The sequence below is a fragment of the Dendrobates tinctorius genome, unplaced genomic scaffold (genome assembly GCF_039654945.1).
Source record: "Dendrobates tinctorius isolate UK_male_01 unplaced genomic scaffold, ASM3965494v1 ptg000103l, whole genome shotgun sequence".
Lineage (NCBI taxonomy): Eukaryota > Metazoa > Chordata > Amphibia > Anura > Dendrobatidae > Dendrobates > Dendrobates tinctorius.
This window is the reverse complement of record NW_027361771.1, coordinates 13,816,336-13,844,255: the sequence shown is the minus strand read 5'-3', so window position 1 is coordinate 13,844,255 and position 27,920 is coordinate 13,816,336. Positions and strand designations below refer to the sequence as shown.

The following is a 27,920-nucleotide window of genomic DNA, read 5'->3' as shown; positions in this document are numbered from 1 at the left end:
TCCGCCACTTAAAAAAAAAAAAAGTCCCTAGTCTCACTTTATGCCATTGCTGCGTGGGAATTTCCCACACAGCAATGGCATAAAGTGAGACTAGGGACTTTTTTTTTTTTAAGTGGCGGAGGAATACAGTGCGGAAGGATACCTACCTTCCGTCATTGGATTCCTGCAGCCAGTAGAGAACGGCAGCAACAGCTGATGCTGCAGTTCTCTACCCAAGATCGTCGTGGGACACACTCGTGGACTGCTTCGGATCGTGGGTGAGTATTTTTGTGGTTTGTTATGTTAATATTTATTCCGGAAAGACAATGGCTTCGGGGAACAATGTGACAAGTATTGGTAAGTATGTTACTCTATGTTATATGTACTGTATGTCTATGTATGTATTGTATGAATGTATTGTATGTATGTAGTATATATGTGGTATGTATGTAGCATGCATGTAGTATATATGTAGTATGTATGTAGCATGCATGTAGTATATATGTAGTATGTATGTAGCATGTAGTATGTATGTAGCATGCATGTAGTATATATGTAGTATGTATGTAGCATGTAGTATGTATGTAGCATGCATGTAGTATATATGTAGCATGCATGTAGTATGTATGTAGCATGCATGTAGTATGTATATGGTATGTATGTAGCATGTAGTATGTATGTAGCATGCATGTAGTATATATGTGTTATGTATGTGGTATGTATGTAGCATGCATGTAGTATGTATGTAGCATGCATGTAGTATGTATGTAGTATATATGTAGTATGTATGTAGCATGTAGTATGTATGTAGTATGTATGTAGCATGCATGTAGCATGCAGTATGTATGTAGCATGCATGTAGTATATATGTAGTATGTATGTAGCATGTAGTATGTAGCATGCATGTAGTATATATGTAGTATGTAGCATGTAGTATGTATGTAGCATGCATGTAGTATATATGTGTTATGTATGATGCATGTAGCATGCATGTAGTATGTATGTAGTATATATGTAGTATGTATGTAGCATGCAGTATGTATGTAGCATGCATGTAGTATATATGTAGTATGTATGTTGCATGTAGTATGAATGTAGCATGTATGTAGTATGCATGTTGTATGTATGTAGCATGTAATTTTTTTTTTTTTTTTTTTTTTTACATTTAACACATTAGCCGGATGATGGGACTACTACTGTCCCATCATTGGCTAATGTGTCAATCACTGTCATGGTAGCAGGCATCGCCCGATGGGACTTGTAGTCCCATCGGACGATGCCTGCACAGACCCCCGGAGCCTGCACAGACCACCGGCAGGCCGGCACAGCCCCCCGGCAGGCCGGCACAGCCCCCCGGAGCCTGCACAGACCACCGGCAGGCCGGCACAGACCACCGGAGCCTGCACAGACCCCCTGGCAGGCCGGCACAGCCCCCCGAAAGGCCCGTACAGACCCCAGAGAGGCTGTACAAGGGCAGGAAAGGGTTTTTCTTATTCCGATACCGGAAGTCCCATAGACTTGAATGGGACTTCCGGTATCGGAATCGGCGATACCGATACTTTTTTTAAAGATCGGCCGATACCATCCGATACGATACTTTGAAGTATCGGACGGTATCGCTCAACTCTAGTCTCCACTGTCACAATGTGTCAGTTTTATTTTCAGCACATCAGCGGATACCTCTGTGCTGGGGTGTGTTGGTGGCAATGTGACCTTCTTATCTAGGACATTAAGTTTGCTTGCATCTGATCCCATCTCTTCTTCAGAGGGTTCAGCCTGGCCTGCCTTTTTGCGTCCGCCGTGTCCTCGGCGACAAGGGGAACCCTTGCCATTTTAACTCAGGTCTATCTTACCGCACTCTCTTTCCCTTGCGTTAGCGTCGCAGTCCGAGTTGGAGTCACCACTACTCACCCTGTCACCCTGGAAAAAAAAGTCCCCACTTAAACTGATGTTGGACTCCTTTCCTGGAGCTACCCCATTTTTAATAGTCACACTGTTGGTCACCTTTGCCAAGTCCCAGAGTTGGTCAGACAGACACTTTTCCCCAGTCACCTCTAACATCGACCTTACCTCCTCTTCCCACAAGTCCCAAAACCATTTAAAGTCCCGGCCTATTACAATAGGGAATGACAAGTCCAGGACTACAGGGACGTCATGGATGGTAATAATCTTGGGTGTCTCAATGATTACCCTGTACACCAGATAATCCCTAGGGACTCCATGGATGCAGTGGACCTCCTTTTTCCTTCTGGGAATCATACAGACATGGAGTATGGCGCTCACCAGGGTCACCGGGCTCCCTGAGTTTAGAAGAGCAGTCAAACTCTCTCCATTGTCTTCCACAGTACACCTTTGTGACCACTTGTCACATGGATAGTCAGTGCATAATCCCAGACCTGCGCTGTTCGAGCGTTGTTCCTGGCAACAGTCCTTTGATGCATTCGTGACCGCCCCTTTTTGGGCCACCACCCCTATTTGTGTCACCGCCCCCTTTTGGGAATCCACCTCTTTCTACACAACCATCCCTGTTTGGGTTACTGCCCCTTTTGGGACTCCACCCCTTTTGGGCAACCATCCCTGTTTGGGTCACCGCCCCCTTTTGGGAATCCACCTCTTTCTACACAACCATCCCTGTTTGGGTTACTGCCCCTTTTGGGACTCCACCCCTTTTGGGCAACCATCCCTGTTTGGGTCACCGCTCCCTTTTGAGACCCTACCTCCTTTTGGGCAACCATGACTCCTTGGGGTGCACACCATGTACTCCCCATGCCCTATCAGGCCCCTCACCGCCTGTGCACAGCAGTCTATCTGCCCCAACAGTTCCTCACAGCGAGGCTCCGCACCGATCTGCCAGGCACTGTCTGGCTCCGCAAAGATCTACACAGCAGGCTCTACACTGCTCTGCAAGGCTCTGCACCTCTCTGCACAGCTCCTCACCACTTTGCACGGCTCTGCATCTCTCTGCACAGCTACGCATCGCCCTGCAGATTTCGTGGACTTGCTGATCCACAGCAGACCGCCCGGAGTTCGGGGACCCGCTGATCCACAGCAAGTCACGAGCCCCTGTGCAGTTGAACCAGATACACATGTGGGATATCAACCCCTTTGTGTGGATATCTAGGATTTTATGCATTGTTACTTTGGTTTGCATCTAATGTAATGGTTTAGCACAGAATACTTATAGAATAAAGCTACCGTAATTTTTACCAGAATTACGTCTTACCATCTTACATATTGATTTTCCCATTTCATTTTACCGCTATACTCCATTTTTAGGTGGGTGTGCTATATACTTTACATATACACCTGTAGGAGCACCTACTGTAAATAGTTTGCTGACATTTATTTACGTTCAGATTTTTTATATACCATTGGCTTTCTGTGGTTGTACTGATTAATAAAAATAATACGTTTTTGCGATACTTTCTGTCTTGCACTTTTTGCTGGCAATAGAATATGTTAGTAATTAAAATCACACTTTGTGAAGATTTTGGGAGCAGCAGAAGCCATGGCAATATTGTCATGCCCTGCATTCTGTGCCATTGCAGGTATAATTGATAAATTTAACCTTGATGGGTTCTATTAGTCTTATAGTGGGTTTTTACATGTTTCTGGCGTGCTTGAAGGCAGTAATAGCTCCGCAGACTACACAATTTTTTCCATAGAAGAATAGATAGAAATTAATGCTGATGTGAAAAGGAACTGAACTATATTTCTCCTTTTTGTAAGCTATTGCTTCATACTTTCCCACATTTCTAAGAACATGCTTCATGTTAGATAAATATTAAAATATGATAAAAGAAATATATATGTACCCTCATTGGTTCATCGGTATATCCTGGCTTCATTGATCGTTCAGATCGCTTAGTCCGTAAAACCTGTTTGGCCTGTTTTTCCGTAAGGATTGGTGATGCATCTGCAATCAATGACAGAACAGTTACAGTATTTAGACTTCTGTCAACAAAATAAACCTTTTTTATTTATTAATTCCATTTAATCAAGGTAAGAAATGACAAAATGCTGCCCAGTTAAGAATTTGTTAAAAAAAATTACCGTAATAAAAACCAGCATATTTAGCTATACTTACTTGAGCATTGTTTTCACCTCCTGATTTTAGCTATATGACATTAAAATTTCATAAAAAGGTGAATTTATGTATTAAAAAATTGCTTTGTAACTGCAAAAAGTTTGGGTCTGACCTTACAGAAAAAAATGCCTTGTTAACTGTATTAATCAATCAAGGTTACATTATTTTTTATTAAAAATGAAAGCTTATTTGTTCTAAGTGGCAATGGCCAGCAAGCCCTGTTTTGATAAATAATGCATATTTCCACCATGTTTATCTAAGTTTCTACTGATTAATTACATTTTTCTCAGCAACAGTGTGTGCCACTGATTGGGGCTCTGTAAAAACAAATCCACGGTCAGGTAGACCAACAAACATTTCATCGACAACTGCCAGGAAAATTGTTCGGGATGCAAAGAAAAACCCACAATAACATCAGCTGAAATACTGGACTCTCTGAAAACTAGAGATGTGGCTGTTTCAAGATGCACAATAAGGAGGCACTTGAAGAAAAATGGGCTGCATGGTCGAGTCACCAGAAGAAAGCCATTACTGCGCAAATGCCACAAAGTATCTCAACTGCAATACACAAAACACCACAGAGACAAGCCTCAAAAACTTCTGGAACAAGGTAGTTTGGAGTGATGAGATCAAAATTGAACTTGTTGGCCACAACCATAAATGTTACAAATTGGAGAGAGGTCAACAAGGCCTACGATGAAAGGAACACCATTTCTATTGTAAAGCACTGAGGTGGATCACTGATGTTTTTGGGATGTGTGAGCTACAAAAGCACAAGAAACTTGGTCAAAGTTGAAGGAAAGATGAACACAGCACGTTATCAGCAAATACTGGAGGCAAATTTGCAATCATTAGCCTAGAAGCTGCACATGGGACATACTTAGAGGTTACAACATGACAACGATCCAAAACACAAAGCCAAGTCGACCTGTCATTGGCTACAGCAGAACAAACTGAAGGTTCTGGAGTGACCATCTCCGTCTCCTGACCTCAATATCATTGAGACACTCTGGGGAGATCTCAAGCAGTTCATGCTAGACAGACAAGGAGTTTACAGGAACTGGAGGCTTTTTTGCCAAGAGAAGTGGGGAGCTTTACCATCTGAGAAAATAAAGAACCTCATCCACAACTACCACAAAAGACTTCAAGCTGTCATTGATGTTAGAGGTTGCAATACACGGTATTAAGAAATGGGGTATGTGAACTTTTGATTTGGGTTTTCATTATGATTTAAAAAGAGAAAATACAGTAGTTTGACAATAAATGGCCTCACTCAACCATTAACCATGAGAGGAGAAACTTTACTGTGTTTTTCCCTTGTGTTTTAGGAGGAACTCATGCTCCATTTTCAATAAAGGATAGTTCCTGGACAAACTGTCTGGTCGTGTTCTTTATCCACAGTCTGCTGTATATTGGGAGATCACCTAGGTACACGATCTACAATACCCTATGGAGGGAGAGTGGGTAAGTGCTGGTTACATTCACCTGGTGAAATAGTGACAACTCCTATGTAGGCATATAGAAAAACAGCTGCTGCCTCGTGGCTGGTGGATATATCCACCAGGAAATATTGGATCCAGTTGGGTGAAGCTCATTAGGTGGAATGAGCGGCTGTAATAAATTAATTCACCAACAATGATGATAATAAGGTTTTTTATTGACAATGTATTTCAACATCTCATCAGCATCTTCATCAATTAAAAAAAATAAACAAATGTGAAGAAAACAAAATTGTGTTTTTTTTTACTTGATCAAGACATTGGTATAACGTTGAAACACTTTTTGAATACAAAACCTTACTGTCTTCATTGCTGAAGAATGGATTTACTCCAGCAACGCAGTCCACCTAACGTGCTTCATTCACCTGGACCCACATTAGCTTTTTGCCACCTCAGTGTTGGGGCTTCTTGAAGTCTTGAATAATGGAATTTGGGTGGAATCCCCAACAGGGCCTTTACCTTTACCTTTAATGAAGACAGCGTAACTTTGTGCTCTGCCTGACCTCTGTTTCGACAGTGGTCGACTGTACTTTTGTGTCAGAAAGATGAACATTGCCAAAATGGAGGCCAGACAGAGTATAAGGTGACATTGGGTGCCTCATTAAAGTCAATGGTCCTGTCTGAGGTTCCTGCCATTTTTTCAGGGCTTCAGACAGAAGCTCCTGGGGAGCCAACATGTGGCAAAAGCGCAATGTGAAAATACCCTAAGTCGTATATTGAAAGTTGAACTCTCCATAGGTAGAAAATATTTGTATTTTTGTCTGATTGCCACAATTTAGAAAAAAAAAAAGCTCTGTGCTACTTAGAGTTTCTTAAACCTTTGCGAAACGTTCCTGTGTATAGCTGAGCAGAACAGTTTGTTTTTACAGTGACGACGCTGAAATAAATGGACAAAAGTCTTCTTTCAGAGAAGCATCTTCCTCCTGGGAAATCAGATTGCAAAGGACATGAGTGGAATTTCTTCCAGACTATTTTAACAGGTTGCTGCTATTCACAAACTTTCTTGGGGACAGACTGTTATATCACAGAGCGCATTGTTGCGTTCTTTCTCAGGGTCTTGAAAGTAATCATCTAGTGATTCTGATTGCATTTTTAAGAAAGGTTTCATAATACATATTACAAATTATGATGAATTTTATGTTACACATAGGATTGTGTTATCGTATATGATACTTGATAGCAACCAAGGACAGCAGCAGATATTACCATCTCCCCTAAAAAGAACCCATTGCAGCATAAAGTACTTGAAGGGGTTGTCCCTTTTCAGAGAATACTCGTCCCTGGACGCAGTTTGGTATAAAAATACAAACCACACCTTACTCATCATCCCCAGGTCCACCGCTGAGTTTCCGATACTGATCCCGGTGTCAGATATTGGCTGCAACGCTGATATCACGTCGTCAGCTAATCACTGTGGGGTGTTCTGGCTACATGACCAGAGGAGATGAATGGTGCAGCAGGTCTATGACATTGATGAAGAAAGCCGAGTGCACCTATCTTCGAGCTATCTCAACATATTCTGTTGACTAGTGGCAGTCTCAGCAGTGTGATCTTATAGTGATTACTTACCCACTAGTGATATACCCATTTTTGGTGGGATTTTGAGTTACTGTATATTTTTTTCTCACACCATAACAAAATGGAAGACTGGAATAACAGAAGTGAAGGACTACTATGACTAGTAGATACATTTATAAGCTTTCAATACAAATGCCATGAAAAAATCAAACCGTAATCTACTGACCCGTCATTCAAATAAAAGTACCGGAATGAAATGCTCAAGAGATGACACCATGAGGAGGCACATTGACATATGTTAAGACAGTATTTATTAGGATCCTATAGTATTATTTTAATGGCAGTTGAGGTAGACATGTATGTAATATATCTGGCCATGACTTTAGAAGGACAATTTCAGTTGTCCGATCAAACGTAATTCCCAAACCAGTCAAATAAAAATGTCCATTTCATGAAACACGAAGAACAGCATTGATTGCGCTAATCAATAATCTTAATGAAAAATTCTAATAAATCATGTAAAAGGGCAATACAGTTGGCAAGACAAATGAATAGTATAACTTGTCTCATGGCTATCATTCTTTATTCTGCTCACGTGAAGCATTAGTTATGCACGTATATAGAGGTAACAGAGAGGCGAGCTTTCAATTCTGAACAGGAAGCTTTTGAGCATAGCAGACACAATGCATGCTGGGAAGCAACAAAAGAAAATTCCAGAACCTATAGTGCTCACAGCCTGCTGATCAATAAGAACTGCCCACTCCAAAAGGGTAGATGGCAATTTCCTCTAAGGATATGTTGAAGCTACAAACAGAAAAGGCCAAATCTGCCTTTGCTATTTGTACATCATGCTAATTTTATCCCAAGACGTTATTATGGCATCACTGCTGATTACATAATGTAGAGTTAAACTATAAATGCAAACACTTATCAATGCAATTGTAGTAGCCCAGTCCCATTTTTAATTGCATGAATTCTTACAAAAAAGGGATAGGGATCCTACAATAAAATACACCTTCAATAAAGCTTTATCTTTTTTTTTTGGCATGGGAAAGTGATAATCTATTACAGAAAACACCCTATCATGGGGAAAGGGAACCTGCTACAGAAAAACAGAGCGCACCATGAACAGCAAATTAAATAGTTTAAGTGCAATTTGTTAAATGAGTTTTCCCATTTCATAAAGTGATGGAATATCATTATGATATGCTATTACTATATAATTAATGATCTAACATTGAAAAAAATTTGGCCCTGCTATTTATTGAAGAAAGTATGCAAAATCAGGATACAACAGGGAAGGCTTGTTTCTACAGTGTGTTGACTTAAGACTGTCAAAAAAAAATGAATGGACAAAAGTCTTCTTTCAGAGAAGTGTTTCTCTCCCGAGAAATCAGGTTCCACATGACATGAATAGAATTTTCTATCTGATCAGTGATTGAGACGATTGAGCAGCTCATAGTTTGTATTGGAGAAGCAACAGAACAAGATGGGCTACAGAATGGGCCAAGCTGGCTTTCATTTGTGTTTGATGTGTTTAAGAATAAAAGAGAGACGTCTCTGACTTTTGTAACATAACATTATATGAGTCAATTTGTGATCTGATATATTGGATCGAGAACACGTCTCAAAAAGGATATGCCACCAACCAGTGTAGGATTGAGGTGCCTAGGGTCCACCAGTAACCAGCTCCTGGGCCCCACTTTTCAGCTACATGTAAATTTGATATTATCCTCAATCACAAATTTACATAACAATGAACTGGGTAGATTGTTACATGAATAAGACGCTGTCTTTGTCTACATACTGTAGTGAATCAACTGTATTATGTCAAGTACTGCTCATATAAGAACGGTGACCCACTCTTGCACAGGGGCCCACCGGAGGTTTCTCCTATTCTCCCGTGGGCCAGTCTGAGCCTGGCGCCAATGTCTAATGGGATAGAGTCAGTGACCTTCACTGTTTGCTAAAACAAAGTGACAACAGAGACAGGAAAAGCTGAGAAGCAATAAAAAGACATTATATCCTCACGATATCTGACTCTCTGCTTGCAGGTGTTTATCTGACCACTTGCTTAGAAACAGTAAGGCTATGTGCCCACGTAGCGATTCTCATGCAGAATAAACCTGAGCAGAATCGCACAACCTGCTCCCGGGAAAACGCATGCGGTTTTTGACGTGCTTTTCTAAGCATTTGTCAAGCATTTTTGCATGCGTTTTCCTAAGCGTTTTTGCCCATATAATTGATGGTATGCGGAATCGCGGGCGATTCTGCAAAATTAATGAACATGCTGCGTTTTTTACTGCTAAGCGATTCCGCAGCGGTAAAAAACGCACCATTGGCACAACATGTGCGTTTTCTATTAGGATTGCATGGAATGCTTTTCTTTAAGCATTTCCGCGGCAGAATCGCGCGTTTAAAATCGCCGCGGAAACGCTTAAAAGACGATACGTGGGCACACAGCCTGTTTCCCTGTATATTGTAAAACAGAAAAATTATAAAGATGTTTAAATGTAATATTATAATACTATATGATGCTTACACAAATGTAATACTTTAAAGTATAAATACTAAAAAAAACATACATGGAGTTAAATTAAAAAAAAAATTGGTCAAATTAATGGACATTTAGATCTCTTCTGCATTAGAATTTGCTTACCTGCAAAAATTGCCAGCAGAACCACAAAAGTGATCACTACAACAAAAAGCTTCATTTTGGTTCTTCCCTCTCCCCTGGACACTGATTTAGAAATGAATATATCTTATGAAGAATTAGACCTCTTAAAGCCTTAACGTCAGCTAAAATCCCACCTCCCTTTCCTGGCTGGAGCTTTTTCTCTTATACTCAGGAGTTTGGGAATATGTGCAAAGATTCTAGGAATTTGTTCAGGATGTGTAACGTTTCCAGTCAGTCGCAAATTATTTGCCACCTAAATAAGTTTGGAGTGTAGTTTATGCTTACTTCTTTTAAGTAATTGTATACAATCCATTTTTACTAATCTAAGAAATGTACAAAAGTCTTTATACGTTCTGTGATATATCCTGTAACATATGATGAAAATACAACTTGTAGAGTTGTACATAAAGATCCACTAAAAAGTAAAGGGCTTCTGTAATATGTACTCAGTAAGAATAGAGACATACTGTCATGGGCGAAAGTGATGACAATATTAAAATCTCTAAGCCCCTAGTGAAAGGGGCACTCCCCTCCCCCCATTCTTCACCTCTCAAGCAGATTTCCAGTGAGGAAGAAAACAGCTGACAGTTTGAATCTCCTACAGTCATGGCCAAAAGTTTTGAGAATGACACAAATATTATATTTTCACATGATCTGCTGGCCTCTGGTTTTTATGTGTGTTTGTCAGATGTTTTTATCACATACAGAAATATAATTGCAATCATATTATGAGTAGCAAAAGGTTATATTGACAGTTAGAATGAGTTAATGCAGCAAGTCAATATTTGCAGTGTTGACCCTTCTTCTTCAGGACCTCAGCAATTCTCCCTGGCATGCTCTCAATCAACTTCTGGATCAAATCCTGACTGATAGCAGTCCATTCTTGTAAAATCAATGCTTTTATTTTGTCTGAATTTGAAGGTTTTTGTTTGTCCACCCGTCTCTTGATGATTGACCACAAGTTCTCAATGGGATTAAGATCTGGGGAGTTTCCAGGCCATGGTCCCAAAATCTCTATGCTTTGTTCCCTGAGCCATTTAGTTATCACCTTTGCTTTATGGCAAGGTGCTCCATCATGTTGAAAAAGGCATTGTTGATCGCCAAACTGCTCTTGGACGGTTGGGAGAAGTTGCTCTTGGAGGACATTCTGGTACCATTCTTTATTCATGGCTGTGTTTTAGGCAAGACTGAGAGAGAGCCCATTCCCTTGGCTGAGAAGCAACCGCACACATGAATGGTTTCAGGATGCTTGACAGTTGGCATGAGACAAGACTGGTGGTAGCGCTCACCTGGTCTTCTCCGAATAAGCCGTTTTCCAGATGTCCCAAACAATCGAAAAGGGGATTCATCAGAGAAAATGACTTTACCCCAGTCCTCAGCAGTCCACTCCCTGTACCTCTTGCAGAATATCAGTCTGTCCATGATGTTTTTCCTGGAGAGAAGTGGCTTCTTTGCTGCCCTCCTTGAGACCCGGCCTTGCTCCAAGAGTCTCCGCCTCACAGTGCGTGCAGATGCACTCACACCTGCCTGCTGCCATTCCTGAGCAAGCTCTGCACTGCTGGTAGCCCGATCCCGCAGCTGAAACACTTTTAAGAGACGGTCCTGGCACTTGCTGGTCTTTCTTGGGTGCCCTGGAGCCTTTTTGGCAACAAGGGAACCTCTCTCCTTGAAGTTCTTGATGATGCGATAGTTTGTTGACTGAGGTGCAATCTTTCTAGCTGCGATACTCTTCCCTGTTAGGCCATTTTTGTGCAGTGCAATGATGACTGCACGTGTTTCTTTAGAGATAACCATGGTTAACAGAAGAGAAACAATGATGCCAAGCACCAGCCTCCTTAACCCCTTCACGACCTTTGACGCCACGTAGGCGTCATGAAAAGTCGTGCCAGAACGACCCATGACGCCTATGTGGCGTCATGACTTTAAAGCCCCCCTGCGGGTCGGGTGACCTAGGTCACTGAAAGGTCACCCGACCCGCAGATACAGGGGGCTTTGTTCTTCGCCACAGGGGGCGTGGCTTCGCCCCCACGTGGCTACGATCGCTCTGATTGGCTGTTAAAAGTGAAACAGCCAATCAGAGCGATAGTAATATTTCATCAATGAAAATTGATGAAATATTACAATCCAGCCATGGCCGATGCTGCTGTAGCATCGGACATGGCTGGAGACACCGATTCCACCCCCCCCACCGGCGATCGCCCCCCCTGCAACTGAATGACAGCGGCGATCTGCCGCCGCTGTCATCATCTGCCCCCCTCCCATTCCCTCTGCTCCCCGCCAGATTCCGATAACCCCCTCACCCCCTCTCACCTCCCCCGGCACCTTCTAAGTCCCCCTGTCGCTCCCGGTGTCCGGCGGGTCCAGTTCATGGGCGCCGCCATCTTAGAAAATGGCGGGCGCATGCGCAGTGCGCCCGCCCGAATCTGCCGGCTGCAGATTCCATTCTTTCATTTTGATCACTCTCACAGTGATCAAAATGAAAGAAAAAGTAAATAAACCCCCCGATTATCACCCCCATAGGTAGGCACAACTAATAAAATAAAGAAAATATTTTTATTTTTATTTTTCCATTAGGGTTAGGGTTAGGGTTGAAAAGAGGGTTACGGTTAGGGTTGAAAAGAGGGTTAGGGTTAGGGTTGAAAAGAGGGTTAGGGTTAGGGTTGGAAAGAGGGTTAGGGTTGGAAAGAGGGTTAGGGTTAGGGTTGGAAAGAGGGTTAGGGTTGGAAAGAGGGTTAGGGTTAGGGTTGGAAAGAGGGTTAGGGTTGGAAAGAGGGTTAGGGTTAGGATTGGAAAGAGGGTTAGGGTTGGAAAGAGGGTTAGGGTTAGAGTTGGAATTAGGGTTAGGGTTGGAATTAGGGTTAGAATTAGGGTTAGGGTTGGAATTAGGGTTAGCGTTGGAATTAGGGTTAGGCTTGTGGTTAGGGATGTGTTAGGGTTAGGGCTGTGGTTAGGGGTGTGTTGGGGTTAGGGTTGGAGTTAGAATTGAGGGGTTTCCACTGTTTAGGCACATCAGGGGGTCGCCAAACGCGACATGGTGCAACCATTGATTCCAGCCAATTTTGCGTTCAAAAAGTCAAACGGTGCTCCCTCCCTTCCAAGCCCTGACGTGTGCCCAAACAGTGGTTTACCCCAACATATGAGGTATCAGCGTACTCAGGAAAAATTGCACAACAACTTTTGGGGACTAATTTCTCGTGTTACCCTTGGGAAAATAAAAAATTGGGGGCTAAAAAATTATTTTTGTGGAAAAAAATGATTTTTTCATTTTCACGTCTCTGCATTATAAACTTCTGTGAAGCACTTGGGGGTTCAAAGTGCTCACAACACATCTTACATACGTTCCTTGGAATTTCTAGTTTCCAAAATGGGGTCACTTGTGGGGGGTTTCCACTGTTTAGGCACATCAGGGGCTCTGCAAACGTAATGACGACCGCAGACTATTCCATCAAAGTCTGCATTTCAAAACGTCACTACTTCCATTCCGAGCCTTGACGTGTTCCCAAACAATGGTTCCCCCCCACATATGGGGTACCAGCGTACTCAGGACAAACTGGACAACAACTTTTGGGGTTCAATTTCTCCTGTTACCCTTGTGAAAATAAAAAATTGCGGGCTAAAAAATCATTTTTTGAGAAAAAAAAGATTTTTTATTTTCACGGTTCTGCGTTATAAACTTCTGTGAAGCACTTGGGGGTTCAAAGTGCTGCTCACCACACATCTAGATAAGTTCCTTGGTGGTCTAGTTTCCAAAATGGGGTCACTTGTGGGGGGTTTCCACTGTTTAGGCACATCAGAGGCTCTGCAAACGTAACATGATGCCCGCATACCATTCGATCAAGTCGGTATTTCAAAACGTCACTACTTCCCTTCCAAGCCCCTACGTGTGCCCAAACAATGGTCCCTCCCCACATATGGGGTATCAGCGTACTCAGGACAAACTGGACAACAACTTTTGGGGTCCAATTTCTCCTGTTACGCTTGTGAAAATAAAAAATTGCGAGCTAAAAATTCATTTTTTGAGGAAAAAAAAGATTTTTTATTTTCATGGCTCTGCGTTACAATCTTCTGTGAAGCACTTCGGGGTTCAAGGTGCTCACTACACATCTAGATAAGTTCCTTGGGGGGTCTAGTTTCCAAAATGGGGTCACTTGTGGGGGGTTTCCACAGTTTAGGTACATCAAGGGCTCTGCAAATGTAACATGATGCCCGCAGACCATTCCATCAAAGTCTGCATACCAAAACGTCACTACTTCCCTTCCGAGCCCTGACGTGTGCCCATACAGTGGTCATCCCCCACATATGGGGTATCAGCGTACTCAGGACAAACTGGACAACAACTTTTGGGGTCCAATTTCTCCTGTTACCCTTGTGAAAAAAAAATTGCGTGCTAAAATTCATTTTTTTTAGGGAAAAAAAATGATTTTTTATTTTCACGGCACTGCATTATAAACTTCTGTGAAGCACTTGGGGGTTCAAGGTGCTCACCACACATCTAGATAAGTTCCTTGGGGGGTCTAGTTTCCAAAATGGGGTCACTTGTGGGGGGTTTCTACTGTTTAGGCACACAGGGGCTCAGCAAATGTAACATGACGCCCGCAGACCATTCCATCAAAGTCAGCATTTCAAAATGTCACTACTTCCCTGCTGAGCCCCAACGTGTGCCCAAACAGTGGTTCCCCCCCCACATATGGGGTACCAGCGTACTCAGGACAAACTGGACAACAACTTTTGGGTTCCAATTTATCCTAGTACCCTTGTGAAAATAAAAAATTGCCAACTAAAAAAATTTTTTTTAGGAAAAAAAAAGATTTTTTATTTTCACTGCTCTGCATTATAAACTTCTGTGAATCACCTGGGGGTTCAAAGTGCTCACTATGCATCTAGATAAGTTTCTTAGGGGGTCTAGTTTCCAAAATGGGGTCATTTGTGGGGGAGCTCCAAAGTTTAGGCACACAGGGGCTCTCCAAACACGACATGGTGTCCGCTAACGATTGGAGCTAATTTTCATTTCAAAAAGTCAAATGGCGCTCATTCCCTTCTGCGCCCTACCGTGCACCCAAACAGTGCCCCCCCCACATCTGGGGTACCAGCATACTCAGGACAATCTGGACAACAACTTTTTTGGTTCAATTTCTCCTGTTACCCTTGTGAAAATAAAAAATAGCGTGCTAAAAAATCATTTTTGAGGAAAAAAAATGATTTTTTATTTTCACTGCTCTATGTTATAAACTTTTGTGAAGCACTTGGGGGTTCAAAGTGCTCACTACACATCTAGATAAGTTCCTTAAGGGGTCTAGTATCCAAAATGGTGTCACTTGTGGGGGAGCTCCAATGTTTAGGCACACAGGGGATCTCCAAACGCGACATGGTGTCCGATAACGATTGGAGCTAATTTTCCATTCAAAAAGTCAAATGGCGCTCCTTCCCTTCTGGGCCCTGCCGTGCACCCAAACAGTGGTTTATGACCACATATGAGGTATCGGTGTACTCAGGAGAAATTGCCCAACAAATTTTAGGATCCATTTTATCCTGTTGCCCATGTGAAAATGAAAAAAACTGAGGCTAAATGATAATTTATGTGAAAAAAAGTACTTTTTTTTTTTTACGGATCAATTTGAGAAGCACCTGGGGGTTCAAAGTGATCACTATGCATCTAGATAAGTTCCTTGGGGGGTCTAGTTTCCAAAATGGGGTCACTTGTGGGGGAGCTCCAGTGTTTAGGCACACAGCGACTCTCCAAACGCGACATGGCAAGCGTTAAATATTCCAGCATATTTTACATTCAAAAAGTCAAATTGCACTCCTTCCTTCTGAGCCCTGCCGTGCGCCCAAACAGTGGTTTTTGACCACATATGAGGTATCGGTGTACTCAGGGGAAATTGCCCAACAAATTTTAGGATCCATTTTTGTTGGAAAAATTAAAATGTCCATTTTTTCTTTCCATGTTGCTTTAGTTCCTGTGAAACACCTAAAGGGTTAATAATCTTCTTGAATGTAGTTTTGAGTAGCTTGAGGGGTGCAGTTTTTAGAATGGTGTCACTTTTGGGTATTTTCTGCCATATAGACCCCTCAAAGTGACTTCAAATGTGAGGTGGTCCCTAAAAAAAATGGTTTTGTAAATTTTGTTGTAAAAATGAGAAATCACTGGTCAACTTTTAACCCTTATAACTTCCTAACAAAAAAATATTTTGCTTCCAAAATTGTGCTGATGTAAAGTAGACATGTGGGAAATGTTATTTAGTAACTATTTTGTGTCACATAACTCTCTAGTTTAACAGAATAAAAATTCAAAATTTGAAAATTGCGAAATTTTCAAAATTTTCGCCAAATTTCTGATTTTTTCACAAATAAACGCAAAAATTATCGATCTAAATTTACCACTAACATGAAGCCCAATATGTCACGAAAAAACAATCTCAGAATCGCTAGGATGCGTTGAAGCGTTCCAGAGTTATTACCTCATAAAGGGACACTGGTCAGAATTGCAAAAAATGGCCAGGTCATTAAGGTCAAAATAGGCTGGGTCATGAAGGGGTTAAAGTGTTCAGTGGTGTCATTCTTAGTTAATCATGACAGATTGATCTCCAGCCCTGTCCTCATCAACACCCACACCTGTGTTAATGGAGCAATCACTGAAACGATGTTAGCTGGTCCTTTTAAGGCAGGGCTGCAATGATGTTGAAATGTGTTTTGGGGGATAAAGTTCATTTTCTAGGCAAATATTGACTTTTCAAGTAATTGCTGTTAAGCTGATCACTCTTTATAACATTCTGGAGTGTATGCAAATTGCCATTAGAAAAAATGAAGCAGTAGACTTTGTAAAAATTAATATTTGTGTCATTCTCAAAACTTTTGGCCATGACTGTAGACTCAAATTAGTATAATGGACATAACAGAGCAGGAAATATTAATTATAACATGCAGGAGCTCCTGTTAGGACAAAAGACCACAGTAGTATGTGCATATGTAAGCCCTGGCCCGCCCTGGTCTTCCCTCACATAGACATGACAGTTCTCTGTCAGCATACCTGTTGCTCCATTCTTCTCACCTTCAGGGCCTTCCCCAATGTGGCTGCGCTTTTTTTCCAACTCTTTTGGCAAAAACGAAGACACAGATCAATTCCAACTTTAAACAAGAAACTTTACTCTTTTGTATTGTCTGTCCGTTCTCTTCAGTTACAGCATTGACATCAGGTAACACAATTTGCCTTCTTCACTTTCCCTAGTTTCTCACTGTCACACCTTCCAGAACGTGCCCGGGTCGTCCCGTCCCGGTCTGCATCACAGCATCCTCCCTGTCCAGATTCACCATCTTTGGGAGTTCCCCTGTCTGTTTCACCCCAGACAAAAGGGCATCTGCCCACGTCGCAAGCTGCCTCATGATGAGCGATCTGCGCTGCCGTACTGCTGCCAACTGTCTCACTACCATCTGCAGTGTAGTGCTCAGTACTGCAATGTTCTGCACTGCTGTCATCTGTGGCCCTCAGGCCCTGAACGGCTGGGCTTGTGTCCTTAAACGTTACAGGGCTAACTGCCCTGTCAGGGCTACCTAGCCCAACTGACTAAAATGCCAGATGCCAGTAGCCACTCCTACATTAACTATTTACATTCTGAGCATAACTATATCCCCCTCTAATGGGCCTACTAGGGAACTATGCTTGCCTTACATAAATGCAATAATAGCAAAGCATACAGAGAATTATACGATGGACATTAATCAACATTAAATATACATAACATAAAAGGCACATATATCATGGCTTTAGATATCCCTTACACATAGATAAAGAGTTATAGTTTGGACAGGTAATTGAGACAGGAGACCTCTTTTCAGAGAGCTGGAAAACAATAGGGTACCTGTGTTTACATATAAATAGCAATGTTAAAGTGTCTTTGTTCCCAGGAAATGCATTTTGAAATTCAAATGACTTTGGTTTCCTGCAAGGGAAATGCTACAATAGCCAGCCCCAACTTTATGTCTCCAAAAAAAATTATGAATATTGGAGTTTGATCTCTGAGTAACAGTAAAATCCTAATAAAAAATATGGTGGTGATGTCGAACTGCTGACAGAAGTTATCACATAAGTTGAGAATTTCATACAATTCTGTGGTACCGAGTACGACCCACAACCGAGTCCATGTGAGGTCATCAAGGGCGGGTGTGTGGGTGTAACTCAGATGCTTATAAAGGGTCAAGCCGAATTATGATCTTGGTTCCTGTAGAGATATACACTTCTATGTATGCATGATTCCCGTCTGATGGATGTTCTTCAAACAAAGTGCTCTCCTACGCTAGGCTAAATCATTTCTTTGATCGGTGTAGTAAGTTTCTTTTATTTTATCCATTTTACTTTATGTAACTGTATATGCTGTTTTGTTTTGTCCCCTTTGTAAAAGCTTTTGTATGTTTTTATAAACACTACCTATCGTTTTAGATTAAATAAAAAATGTAATAGTTCTGTTCCTTTTGTTCTGTAAACAATGTAGGTAGGGTAACCAACTGGGGGGTGGTCCGTTACTGGCTGCAGACAGACTCGAGACAGAGACAGGATCGTGTCCAACAGCTCTTCTTTATTGATCGTACTTTCCACGACCCACAGCACCACACAACAGCTGTGCGACAAACTCCGCATCCCTACACAGTAGCTGCTCGACTCCACACACAAGCCCGGGTACCTTTACTTTCTTCCTTTGGCAACTGGACGTCCCTCGTGGTTCTTTCACTGTTGCTGCCCTAGGCCTACCACCACAGCGTTTCACCAGTCCAAGTCCATTCGTTTTGTGGTACCCCAGGCTGTCTCTGTCTGTGGCCCCTCCTGTCGGGGGCACCCCCCGTGACCTGTCTCATCTGTCGGTCCCCTCTCCGGAGCTTCTTTTCTGTCCTCTCTCCTCAGCAGGCCTTTTCTGTCTCCTGCGCTCCTCTCACTGACTGACCGCTTCCAGAACCTTCTCTCAACCTTTTATATCCTTGCCCGCTCTGGTAAGCCCGCCCCCCATGACTTGACAGTTTCTTTAGCCAATGGCTGCTGTTTAGTCCTATCCTCACAAATCTCCACTGCCCTCTTGTGGTCAAAGGCCAACATTACACTATTTCTCTTTATCTACCGCTGTTTCCCATCTTTCACTATAACAGTCCACCTACAATACACTACACCTTTGGCTTCCTACTGCAGACAGGTCCGTACAGCAGTCCACCTTCCCTACACTCGCACTCCTGAAAGCCATACGAAACCAGAACCAAGCATCCAGTCAGCCTGTATAAATGACTGGTTATGGCAGAAAGTACTCTGGCTTTATCGTGTTCACAGTAACTGTATTGGGTGTTAAGCTGGCGGAATGCACCAAATAATAAAGGTGTTAATGAGGTGTGTTCGCAGCCTGGGGTCCACTGTGCAGAGATGGAAACTGCCGCTAGATAATGACGGATACAATATAACAGGTGGAAGCTGGACACCGGCGGGTAACCACTGACCCGGTGCTTGCAAGAGCGGATTCAGTTACCACACTAACCGGCATATAACCGTGCCCTGTTAAGCTTCACAGGACATGACAGAGTAGTACACCGCACAGAGCGGATGCTACACTTAGCCTGGCAGTTGCCACTAACCAGCGTGAGAACGGTGCTGGAAAGCGCTAGTAACTGCGCACGGCGCCGCACAGATAGTCGCTGCGGTAACTGTGGAGTTGTGGTGTCTGCACTGCCTGACGCCCACTGGCGCTAATGGAACCAGAGCCAACTGCACTGCGGCGCTAAGCAGTACTAGTGCTAGGTGCTGAGACTAACTCTAAGACCCTAACTCATACACAACCGAGGAAGGGGGATATTAATGAGTCAGTCACCAGAATCATACATCCATCATCAGACACACCACTAGAGCAAAAGACTCAATGTCTATCATAGCGCATGGCGGTGCGGCCATGCGAACCTTTTATAGCGGCGTCCATTCGAGACCTTCCTGATGGTCCAATCCGAGCTGAAGGACCTGAACATGTGAGCTCTGATCTCCAATAAGAGATCGTCCCATGGGCATGCTCAGTTGACCAAAAGGAGGACTTAGTCCCTGGAGTAGTTCGCTGCAGGCTATAGCTGGACCAGAGGTGGCAGCAGCAACTAAACCTAAAATGCTGGTGTGAGCAGAGCGCTGGGATCGACAAGTCTGCTGAGAAGGCTCCACTGCGGCTGGAGAGGAATGGGAGACCACCGAAGGCAAAGCTCGGGATTCCTGCTGTGCAGCGACAGGAACCCGACGCCTAACATTGGGGATATCTGCATATATTCCATGCGGTGGAATCAGAGGTGTATATACCATACGCTCATTGTTAGCTTCCCGATTACCGGCCTACTAGTGGAAACAAACTGCAGCCTCCTCCGTTGATAATCAGTCCATCACAAAGTTGTCCAGATGATAGGGGGCAGCAGAGAGCTGTTTGCTCCTAAGACACAGTGGGTGGATCTGAGATACAAACACCCTTTGCTGCGAAATTTGGCAAGTGGTGGGATATTACAGAACATCAGTGATCTGGTTTGAGAAACCAATCTTGTACAGTTCTTTAGAGAATTCAGAGTTTTGCGGAATCAGACTCAGTGTTTTATTTATTTATTTTTTTTATCTGGGACAATACTGTACATGATGCAGTTGCATCCCAGCTTCCCTTTCTCTTGTTTTTCTGCCCTATCTTTTGTTTGGCAATGATGGCTACACCAGCAGTCCAAGAATACTCTTATTGCCCTGAGATGGACTGACTCCATGGCAAGACCAAGCCTCAAATGATTGCTGAACTGTCGTAATGTGATGCACAGCCTGTCCGTCACTTGAGCCCTGATGAGGGGGAGGCCAGAAAAGGTCCCACGTGTGAATGCCAGCCATGCCTGCAATTAGGGTAGTGTGGACCCCCACCTGCAGATGGCCTTGGAGCAACTGGAAACAGACAATCATGAGGGACCTCTGAACCTGATTCAGCAGTACAGAGAGGCTGAGAAAGACGAGCAATAGTGACGGCAGGGGCGGACACAGACTGTAATGGGCCCCTGTGCAAGAAATTTTTGGGCCCCCCCTTCATAGGGCAACAAAGTTATTTGTTATTTGTTGTTATCTAATATTGAGGCTATGCAGGGCTGGATATAATATCTGTATAGAATATAATGTAACCCCCCCATAGAATATAATGCAGTCCCCCCCCCATATAGTATAATGCAGCCCCTCCATAGAATATATGGCAACCCCCTCATAGGATATAATGCAGCCCCTTATATAGTATAATGTAGCCCCTCCATAGAATACAATGTAGCCCTCCTCATATAGTATAGTGCAGCCCTCATAGAATATAATAAATATAATACAGCCCCCCTATAGAATATAATGTAGCCCCAAATAGAATATAATACAGCCCACCTTCCCATAGAATATAATGTAGCCCCTCATATTATATAACACAGCCTCCCCCTATAGAATATAATGTAAAATGTACCCCCATGGTATATAACACATCCGCATAGTATATAGCCCAGCACCTCATGGTATATAGCCCAGCCCACCATGGTATACAGCACAGCATGGTATATAGCCCACCATGGTATAATACAGCCCACCATGGTATACAGGCTGTATACCATGGTGGGCTGTATAATTGTCAGGACTCTAATGTCAGGGACCGGTCAGCGTCGGCAAACTGCCATGCAGAGCAGGGTGACTTACCCACACTATGGGAGAGCGCGGGGTCCAACGCTGTAGTGATGGTTCAAGCAGACAGGACCTGCGGCACTGAAAGTAGTAAGGAGTCCCAAGACCTACGATCATGTGACTGCAGGGGGCAGGGCTTAGTGTCCTACTGCCACAGATGATGTAATGCACCTACTGTAGGGAAACTGTAGTAGAGGAAAACGCAGGTCAGACAAGCGAGGGTTCGTACATGGAGAGGGCTGTGCGGTACCAGAGGGACGAGCAGAAAATAGTCAAGTCACAGGCAGAGGGTCATGCACAGAGAGGAAGCGCAGTACAAGAGGGACAGGCAGAACTCGTAACAGGGACAGAACCGGATCAAAACCAAACAAGCAACAAGTTATCAGGAACAAGGCACACGTACGCACGAGGTCAACTAACTCAGCCGAGGGCAGGAGTATAACTGACACCAGACCTAGGTCAAGTGAGCATTAAATAGCCGCCCTCTGCCAGAGAGAAGCAGAAACAATTAACCCCTGTCTTACCAGGACGGGCCAAAGACAAACCCCATCCTTCCTGGATTATGACAATAATACAGCCAAGCATGGTATAATACAGCCCCCCCCAGAATGGTATAATACAGCCCAGCATGGTATATAGCCCCCCAAAAGGGTATAATACAGCCCAGCACGGTATATCCCCCCTAGAATGGTATAATACAGCCCAGCATGGTATAATACAGCCCAGCATGGTATATAGCCCCCCAGAATGGTATAATACAGCGCAGCATAGTATATAGCCCCCCAGCATGGTATAATACAGCCCAGCATGGTATATAGCCCCCCAGAATGGTGTAATACAGCCCAGCATGGTATATAGTTCCCCCAGCATGGTGTAATACAGCCCAGCATGGTATATAGTCCCCCCAGCATGGTATAATACAGCCCAGCATGGTATATAGCCCCCCCAGCATGGTGTAATACAGCCCAGCATGGTATATAGCCCCCCACAGCATGGTATAATACAGCCCAGCATGGTATATAGCCCCCTCAGCATGGTATAATACAGCCCAGCATGGTATATAGCCCCCCCAGCATGGTATAATACAGCCCAGCATGAAATAAAGCCCCCCAGCATGGTGTAATACAGCCCAGCATGGTATATAGCCCCATAGCATGGTATAATACAGCCCAGCATGGTATATAGCCCCCCCAGCATGGTATAATACAGCCCAGCATGGTATATAGCCCCCCCAGCATGGTATATAGCCTCCCCAGCATGGTATAATACAGCCCAGCATGGTATATAGCCCCCCCAGCATGGTATAATACAGCCCAGCATGGTATATAGCCCCCCCAGCATGGTATAATACAGTCCAGCATGATATAAAGCCCCCCAGCATGGTGTAATACAGCCCAGCATGGTATATAGCCCCACAGCATGGTATAATACAGCCCAGCATGGTATATAGCCCCCCAGCATGGTATAATACAGCCCAGCATGGTATATAGCCCCCCTAGCATGGTATAATACAGCTAAGTATGGTATATAGCCCCCCAGCATGGTGTAATACAGCCCAGCATGGTATATAGCCCCACAGCATGGTATAATACAGCCCAGCATGGTATATAGCCCCCCCCAGCATGGTATAATACAGCCCAGCATGGTATATAGCCCCTCCAGCATGGTATAATACAGCCCAGCATGGTATATAGCCCCCCCAGCATGGTATATAGTCTCCCCAGCATGGTATAATACAGCCCAGCATGGTATATAGCCCCCCCAGCATGGTATAATACAGCCCAGCAAGGTATATAGCCCCCCCAGCATGGTATAATACAGCCCAGCATGGTATAATACAGCCCAGCATGGTATATAGCCCCCCCAGCATGGTATAATACAGCCCAGCATGATATAAAGCCCCCCAGCATGGTGTAATACAGCCCAGCATGGTATATAGCCCCATAGCATGGTATAATACAGCCCAGCATGGTATATAGCCCCCCCAGCATGGTATAATACAGCCCAGCATGGTATATAGCCCCCCCAGCATGGTATATAGCCTCCCCAGCATGGTATAATACAGCCCAGCATGGTATATAGCCCCCCCAGCATGGTATAATACAGCCCAGCATGGTATATAGCCCCCCCAGCATGGTATAATACAGTCCAGCATGATATAAAGCCCCCCAGCATGGTGTAATACAGCCCAGCATGGTATATAGCCCCACAGCATGGTATAATACAGCCCAGCATGGTATATAGCCCCCCAGCATGGTATAATACAGCCCAGCATGGTATATAGCCCCCCTAGCATGGTATAATACAGCTAAGTATGGTATATAGCCCCCCAGCATGGTGTAATACAGCCCAGCATGGTATATAGCCCCACAGCATGGTATAATACAGCCCAGCATGGTATATAGCCCCCCCCAGCATGGTATAATACAGCCCAGCATGGTATATAGCCCCTCCAGCATGGTATAATACAGCCCAGCATGGTATATAGCCCCCCCAGCATGGTATATAGTCTCCCCAGCATGGTATAATACAGCCCAGCATGGTATATAGCCCCCCCAGCATGGTATAATACAGCCCAGCAAGGTATATAGCCCCCCCAGCATGGTATAATACAGCCCAGCATGGTATAATACAGCCCAGCATGGTATATAGGCCCCCAGCATGGTATATAGCCCCCTCCAGCATGGTATATAGCCCCCCCAGCATGCTATATGGCCCCCCCAGCATGATATATAGCTCCCACAGCATGGTATGGCCCTACAGTCCAGTACTCACACTGATTTAAAAAAAAAAAAACACACTTCTCACCTTCTCGTGCCTGCATTGCTCCCAGCTCCTGTCTCCTCTCCTGCACTGCCTGGTACACAGTGAGAGCACGATGACGTCATCGCGCCCCCACTGTGTCAGAGGCAGAGCGGGGAATGATGGGAGAGGGAGCGTCAGCTGACGCTCTCGCCTCCATCACTGCCTCCTTCAATGGGGGGTGGGGTGGAGTCGGCGCTGAGGGCAGGCGGTCCCACCTGCCTCACAGGGGCCCCATAGCAGCTGTGTGATGTGCCGCTGGCTGAAGGCCCCTGGGGGAGTGGGGGCCCTAGGCAGCTGCCTGCCCCTAACGCTGGCCTTGCTCAGGAGTAGTCAGACCCGCTCCCACCGCTTCCCGCAGTGCTGCTCTCCTCCTTGCGCTACACATGGCTAATTTGAATTTTGAAACAATTAGCCATGTAGTGCTGTAGGGGAGGGGCTCCCTCTCCCCGAGGGCCCCCATTCAATGAACGGGCTGCACGGGCAGTAGGTCCGCCCCTGAGTGACAGGTCCAAGCCGAATGTCAGTACCAGCTGAAGCCAGCTCAAATCCAGGTGCAGAGATCCACCCCATCGCACAGTGAGTCCAGCAATGCCAAACGCTTTAGACCCCGTTCTGAGCATTTTCCTGTGATGGACAAGGATGGAGGCTTGGAAATATTTTTGCATTGTATTTTTTTTTAAAAAGTCTGCAGGTAGTAGCAGCTGCTTGAGGACCAGTGGGCCCAATATTTAACCCCAGGTGTTGTGAGTTCATTTTCCCCTTCACCGTTGATGTCTGATGAACTCCCTCTTCTGGTGAAGGAAGGTAGTGAGGCTGATTACCAAACACCTGATCTGGTAGATGATGACTGGGTAACAGGAACTTCTGACTGGATATAAGGCAGCCGACGCCCTTCTGAGTCGCTGGTGATTTCTCTGCTGGATTCTTGGAGACCAGTCTGATTCCTGCTTCCAAAGATAAGTTTTTGCTCTGCTATTGAACTTATTAGTTTTGTTTTGTTGGGGGTGTGCTGAGTTCCATTTTTGTCTCTGATCAGTTTGTCTCTTTGCTCTGTCTTCAGAATTTACCTGAGTGCTGATATAGTCTTTTTGAAGTCCTAGCGACTTCAGGGCCTGTTTTTCCTATCAGACGGTTGGGACATTTTTTGGTAGGGTTTTTTACGGATTGCAGACAGCAGCTTTTCTATCCTGTCCTTTTTAGTTAGCTTGGGCCCCATCATTTGCTCAACCTATCTTTCTATCTGTGTTAGTGTTTTCATCTTGCTTCACCGTCATTATATGTTGGGGGCTGCCTATTGATTTGGGGTCTGCTCTGGGGCAGTTTAGATTTCCCCTTTCTTTCTTTAGGCCTATTTAGTTCTCCGGCTGTGATCGAGGGGTCTAGGGCATCATAGGAACCCCCCACGGCCACTGTTAGTTGTTGTGGATAGGATCAGGGGTCTGCAATCCGATAGCCACCAATCTCTCCGGTTTTCTGGACTTAGCTTGTATTTTTGTTTTTCTTCCTTCGGTGACTCATTCATAACAGAATCACCAGCCATACCACAAATCCTAGGGTACTCAATAGCAGGAAAGAATTGTAAAAAAAAAAAAAAAGAGTTTGTCGGAATTTTTTTTTTGTGTGTATATTTTTTCCTCTATGTCTCTGAGGCCGTAGGGGGAATTTTTTTTTTCTTGCTCCATGGAGATGAAGCAATTGTCTGATCGTGTGGAGCAGCTCACTGCTGAAGTGCGGGGAATTTCCGCCTATCTTGCTCATTCACATGCTGCTGAACCAAAGATCCCTACTCCTGATGTGTTTTTTGGGGATCGGTCTAAATTTTTGAATTTTAAGAATAATTGTAAATTATTTTTTGCCTTGAAGCCTTACTCGTCGGGGAGCTCCGCACAGCAGGTTAAAATTGTCATCTCTTTGTTGCGTGGCGATCCCCAGGATTGGGCGCTTTCTTTGAAACCTGATGATCCTATTCTTACTAATGTGAACGCATTTTTTCAAGCCTTGGGTTTGTTGTATGATGAACCTAATGCTATTGATCAGGCTGAAAAGGCCCTGTTGGCATTGAGCCAGGGTCGGGATTCTGCAGAGTTGTACTGTCAAAAATTCTGAAAGTGGGCGGTCCTTACTACCTGGAATGATGGTGCCTTGACAGCTCTCTTTCGGAAGGGTTTGTCAGAAACCGTAAAAGATACTATGGTGGGATTTCCTGTTCCCTCTGGTCTTGACGATTCTATGTCATTAGCCATTCAGGTTGATCGGCGTTTGCGTGAACGCAAAACCGCACGAGAGGTGTTGCCACCTGTTGAACAAATGTCTGAACCCATGCAATGTGATAGAGTTTTGTCTAGGGCGCAACGTCAGGAGTTCAGAAGGCGTAATAAGCTGTGTTTCTTCTGTGGTGATGCCTCGAATATTATTTCTGTCTGCCCTAAACGAGAGAAACGTTTTGCACACAGATTTGCTGTGGGTGGTCTTCAACCTAAGTTTCTTCTGGCAATTACTCTGATCTGCTCCCTGTCCACATTTTCCGCTAAGGCTTTTGTGGATTTGGGAGCAGCTCTGAACCTGATGGACTTGGATTTTGCTAAACATTGTGGATTTCCTATGACACCTCTGCGGACGCCTATCCCTTTGAGGGGTATTGATGCTACTCCTTTGGCGAAGAATAAACCTCAGTTTTGGACCCAGGTGGTAATGCGGGTCGCCCCAGACCATCAAGAGAATTGCAGATTTTTGGTGTTGCATAATTTGCATGATACCATTGTTCTGGGGTTTCCCTGGTTGCAAATCCATAATCCAGTTTTGGATTGGAAATCTGTGTCTGTGGTGACTTGGGGTTGTCGGTGTGCCCTTAGTGATGCTCCTGTTTTCTCCACCTCTCCCCAGTCGCATGATGTTCCTGACTGTTTGGCTGATTTTTATGATGTATTTAGTGAGAATGAGTCTGCGTCTTTGCCTCCTCATAGTAGTTATGACTGTGCAATTGAGCTGAGCCCTGGGTGTAAATTTCCCAAGGGTCGACTTTTCAATTTATCTGTACCCGAGCACGAGGCTATGCGATCCTATATTAAGGAGTCGTTGGAGAAGGGTCATATTAGACCATCCTCTTCACCCTTAGGTGCTGGGTTTTTTTTCGTGGCTAAGAAAGATGGGTCATTAAGGCCTTGTATTGACTATCGTTCCCTCAACAAAATTACTGTTAAATATCAGTATCCGTTACCCCTGATTTCTGATCTATTCTCCAGAGTTAAAGGTGCTTGCTGGTTTACCAAGCTTGACCTCAGGGGGGCGTATAATCTTATTCGCATTAAGCATGGGAATGAATGGAAGACAGCGTTTAATACTCCGAAGGGACATTTTGAGTACCTGGTGATGCCTTTTGGGTTCACTAATGCCCCTTCTGTCTTCCAGTGCTTCATGAATTATATTTTCCGAGACTTGGTGGATACATTTTTGATCATCTATCTGGATGATATTTTGATCTTTTCCAAGGATTGGGACTCTCATGTGGAACATGTTCGGATTGTGTTCTGGATTTTGAGGGAGAATTCCCTGTATGTCAAGGGATCGAAATGCCTTTTTGGTGTACAGAGGATTTAATTTTTGGGATTTATTTTGTCTCCGTCAACTATTGAAATGGACCCGGCCAAGGTACAGGCCATTTATGATTGGGTTCAG

The 27,920-nt window shown here is 44.1% G+C and overlaps 1 protein-coding gene across 1 annotated transcript in view; it reads right to left on the bottom strand.

Annotated features, from left to right (window-relative positions):
* Positions 1-9,873, bottom strand: part of CUNH17orf67 (chromosome unknown C17orf67 homolog) — a 77,964-nt gene extending 68,091 nt beyond the window's left edge. Inside the window, exons 1-2 of the mRNA XM_073588102.1 lie at positions 9,743-9,873; positions 3,795-3,895 (exon numbers count right to left, since the gene is read on the bottom strand). Coding sequence (XP_073444203.1) covers positions 3,795-3,895; positions 9,743-9,797 — 156 coding nt within the window. The 5' untranslated portion in view covers positions 9,798-9,873. The remainder of the gene's footprint in view (positions 1-3,794; positions 3,896-9,742) is intronic.
* Between the last annotated feature and the right edge of the window lie 18,047 nt (positions 9,874-27,920).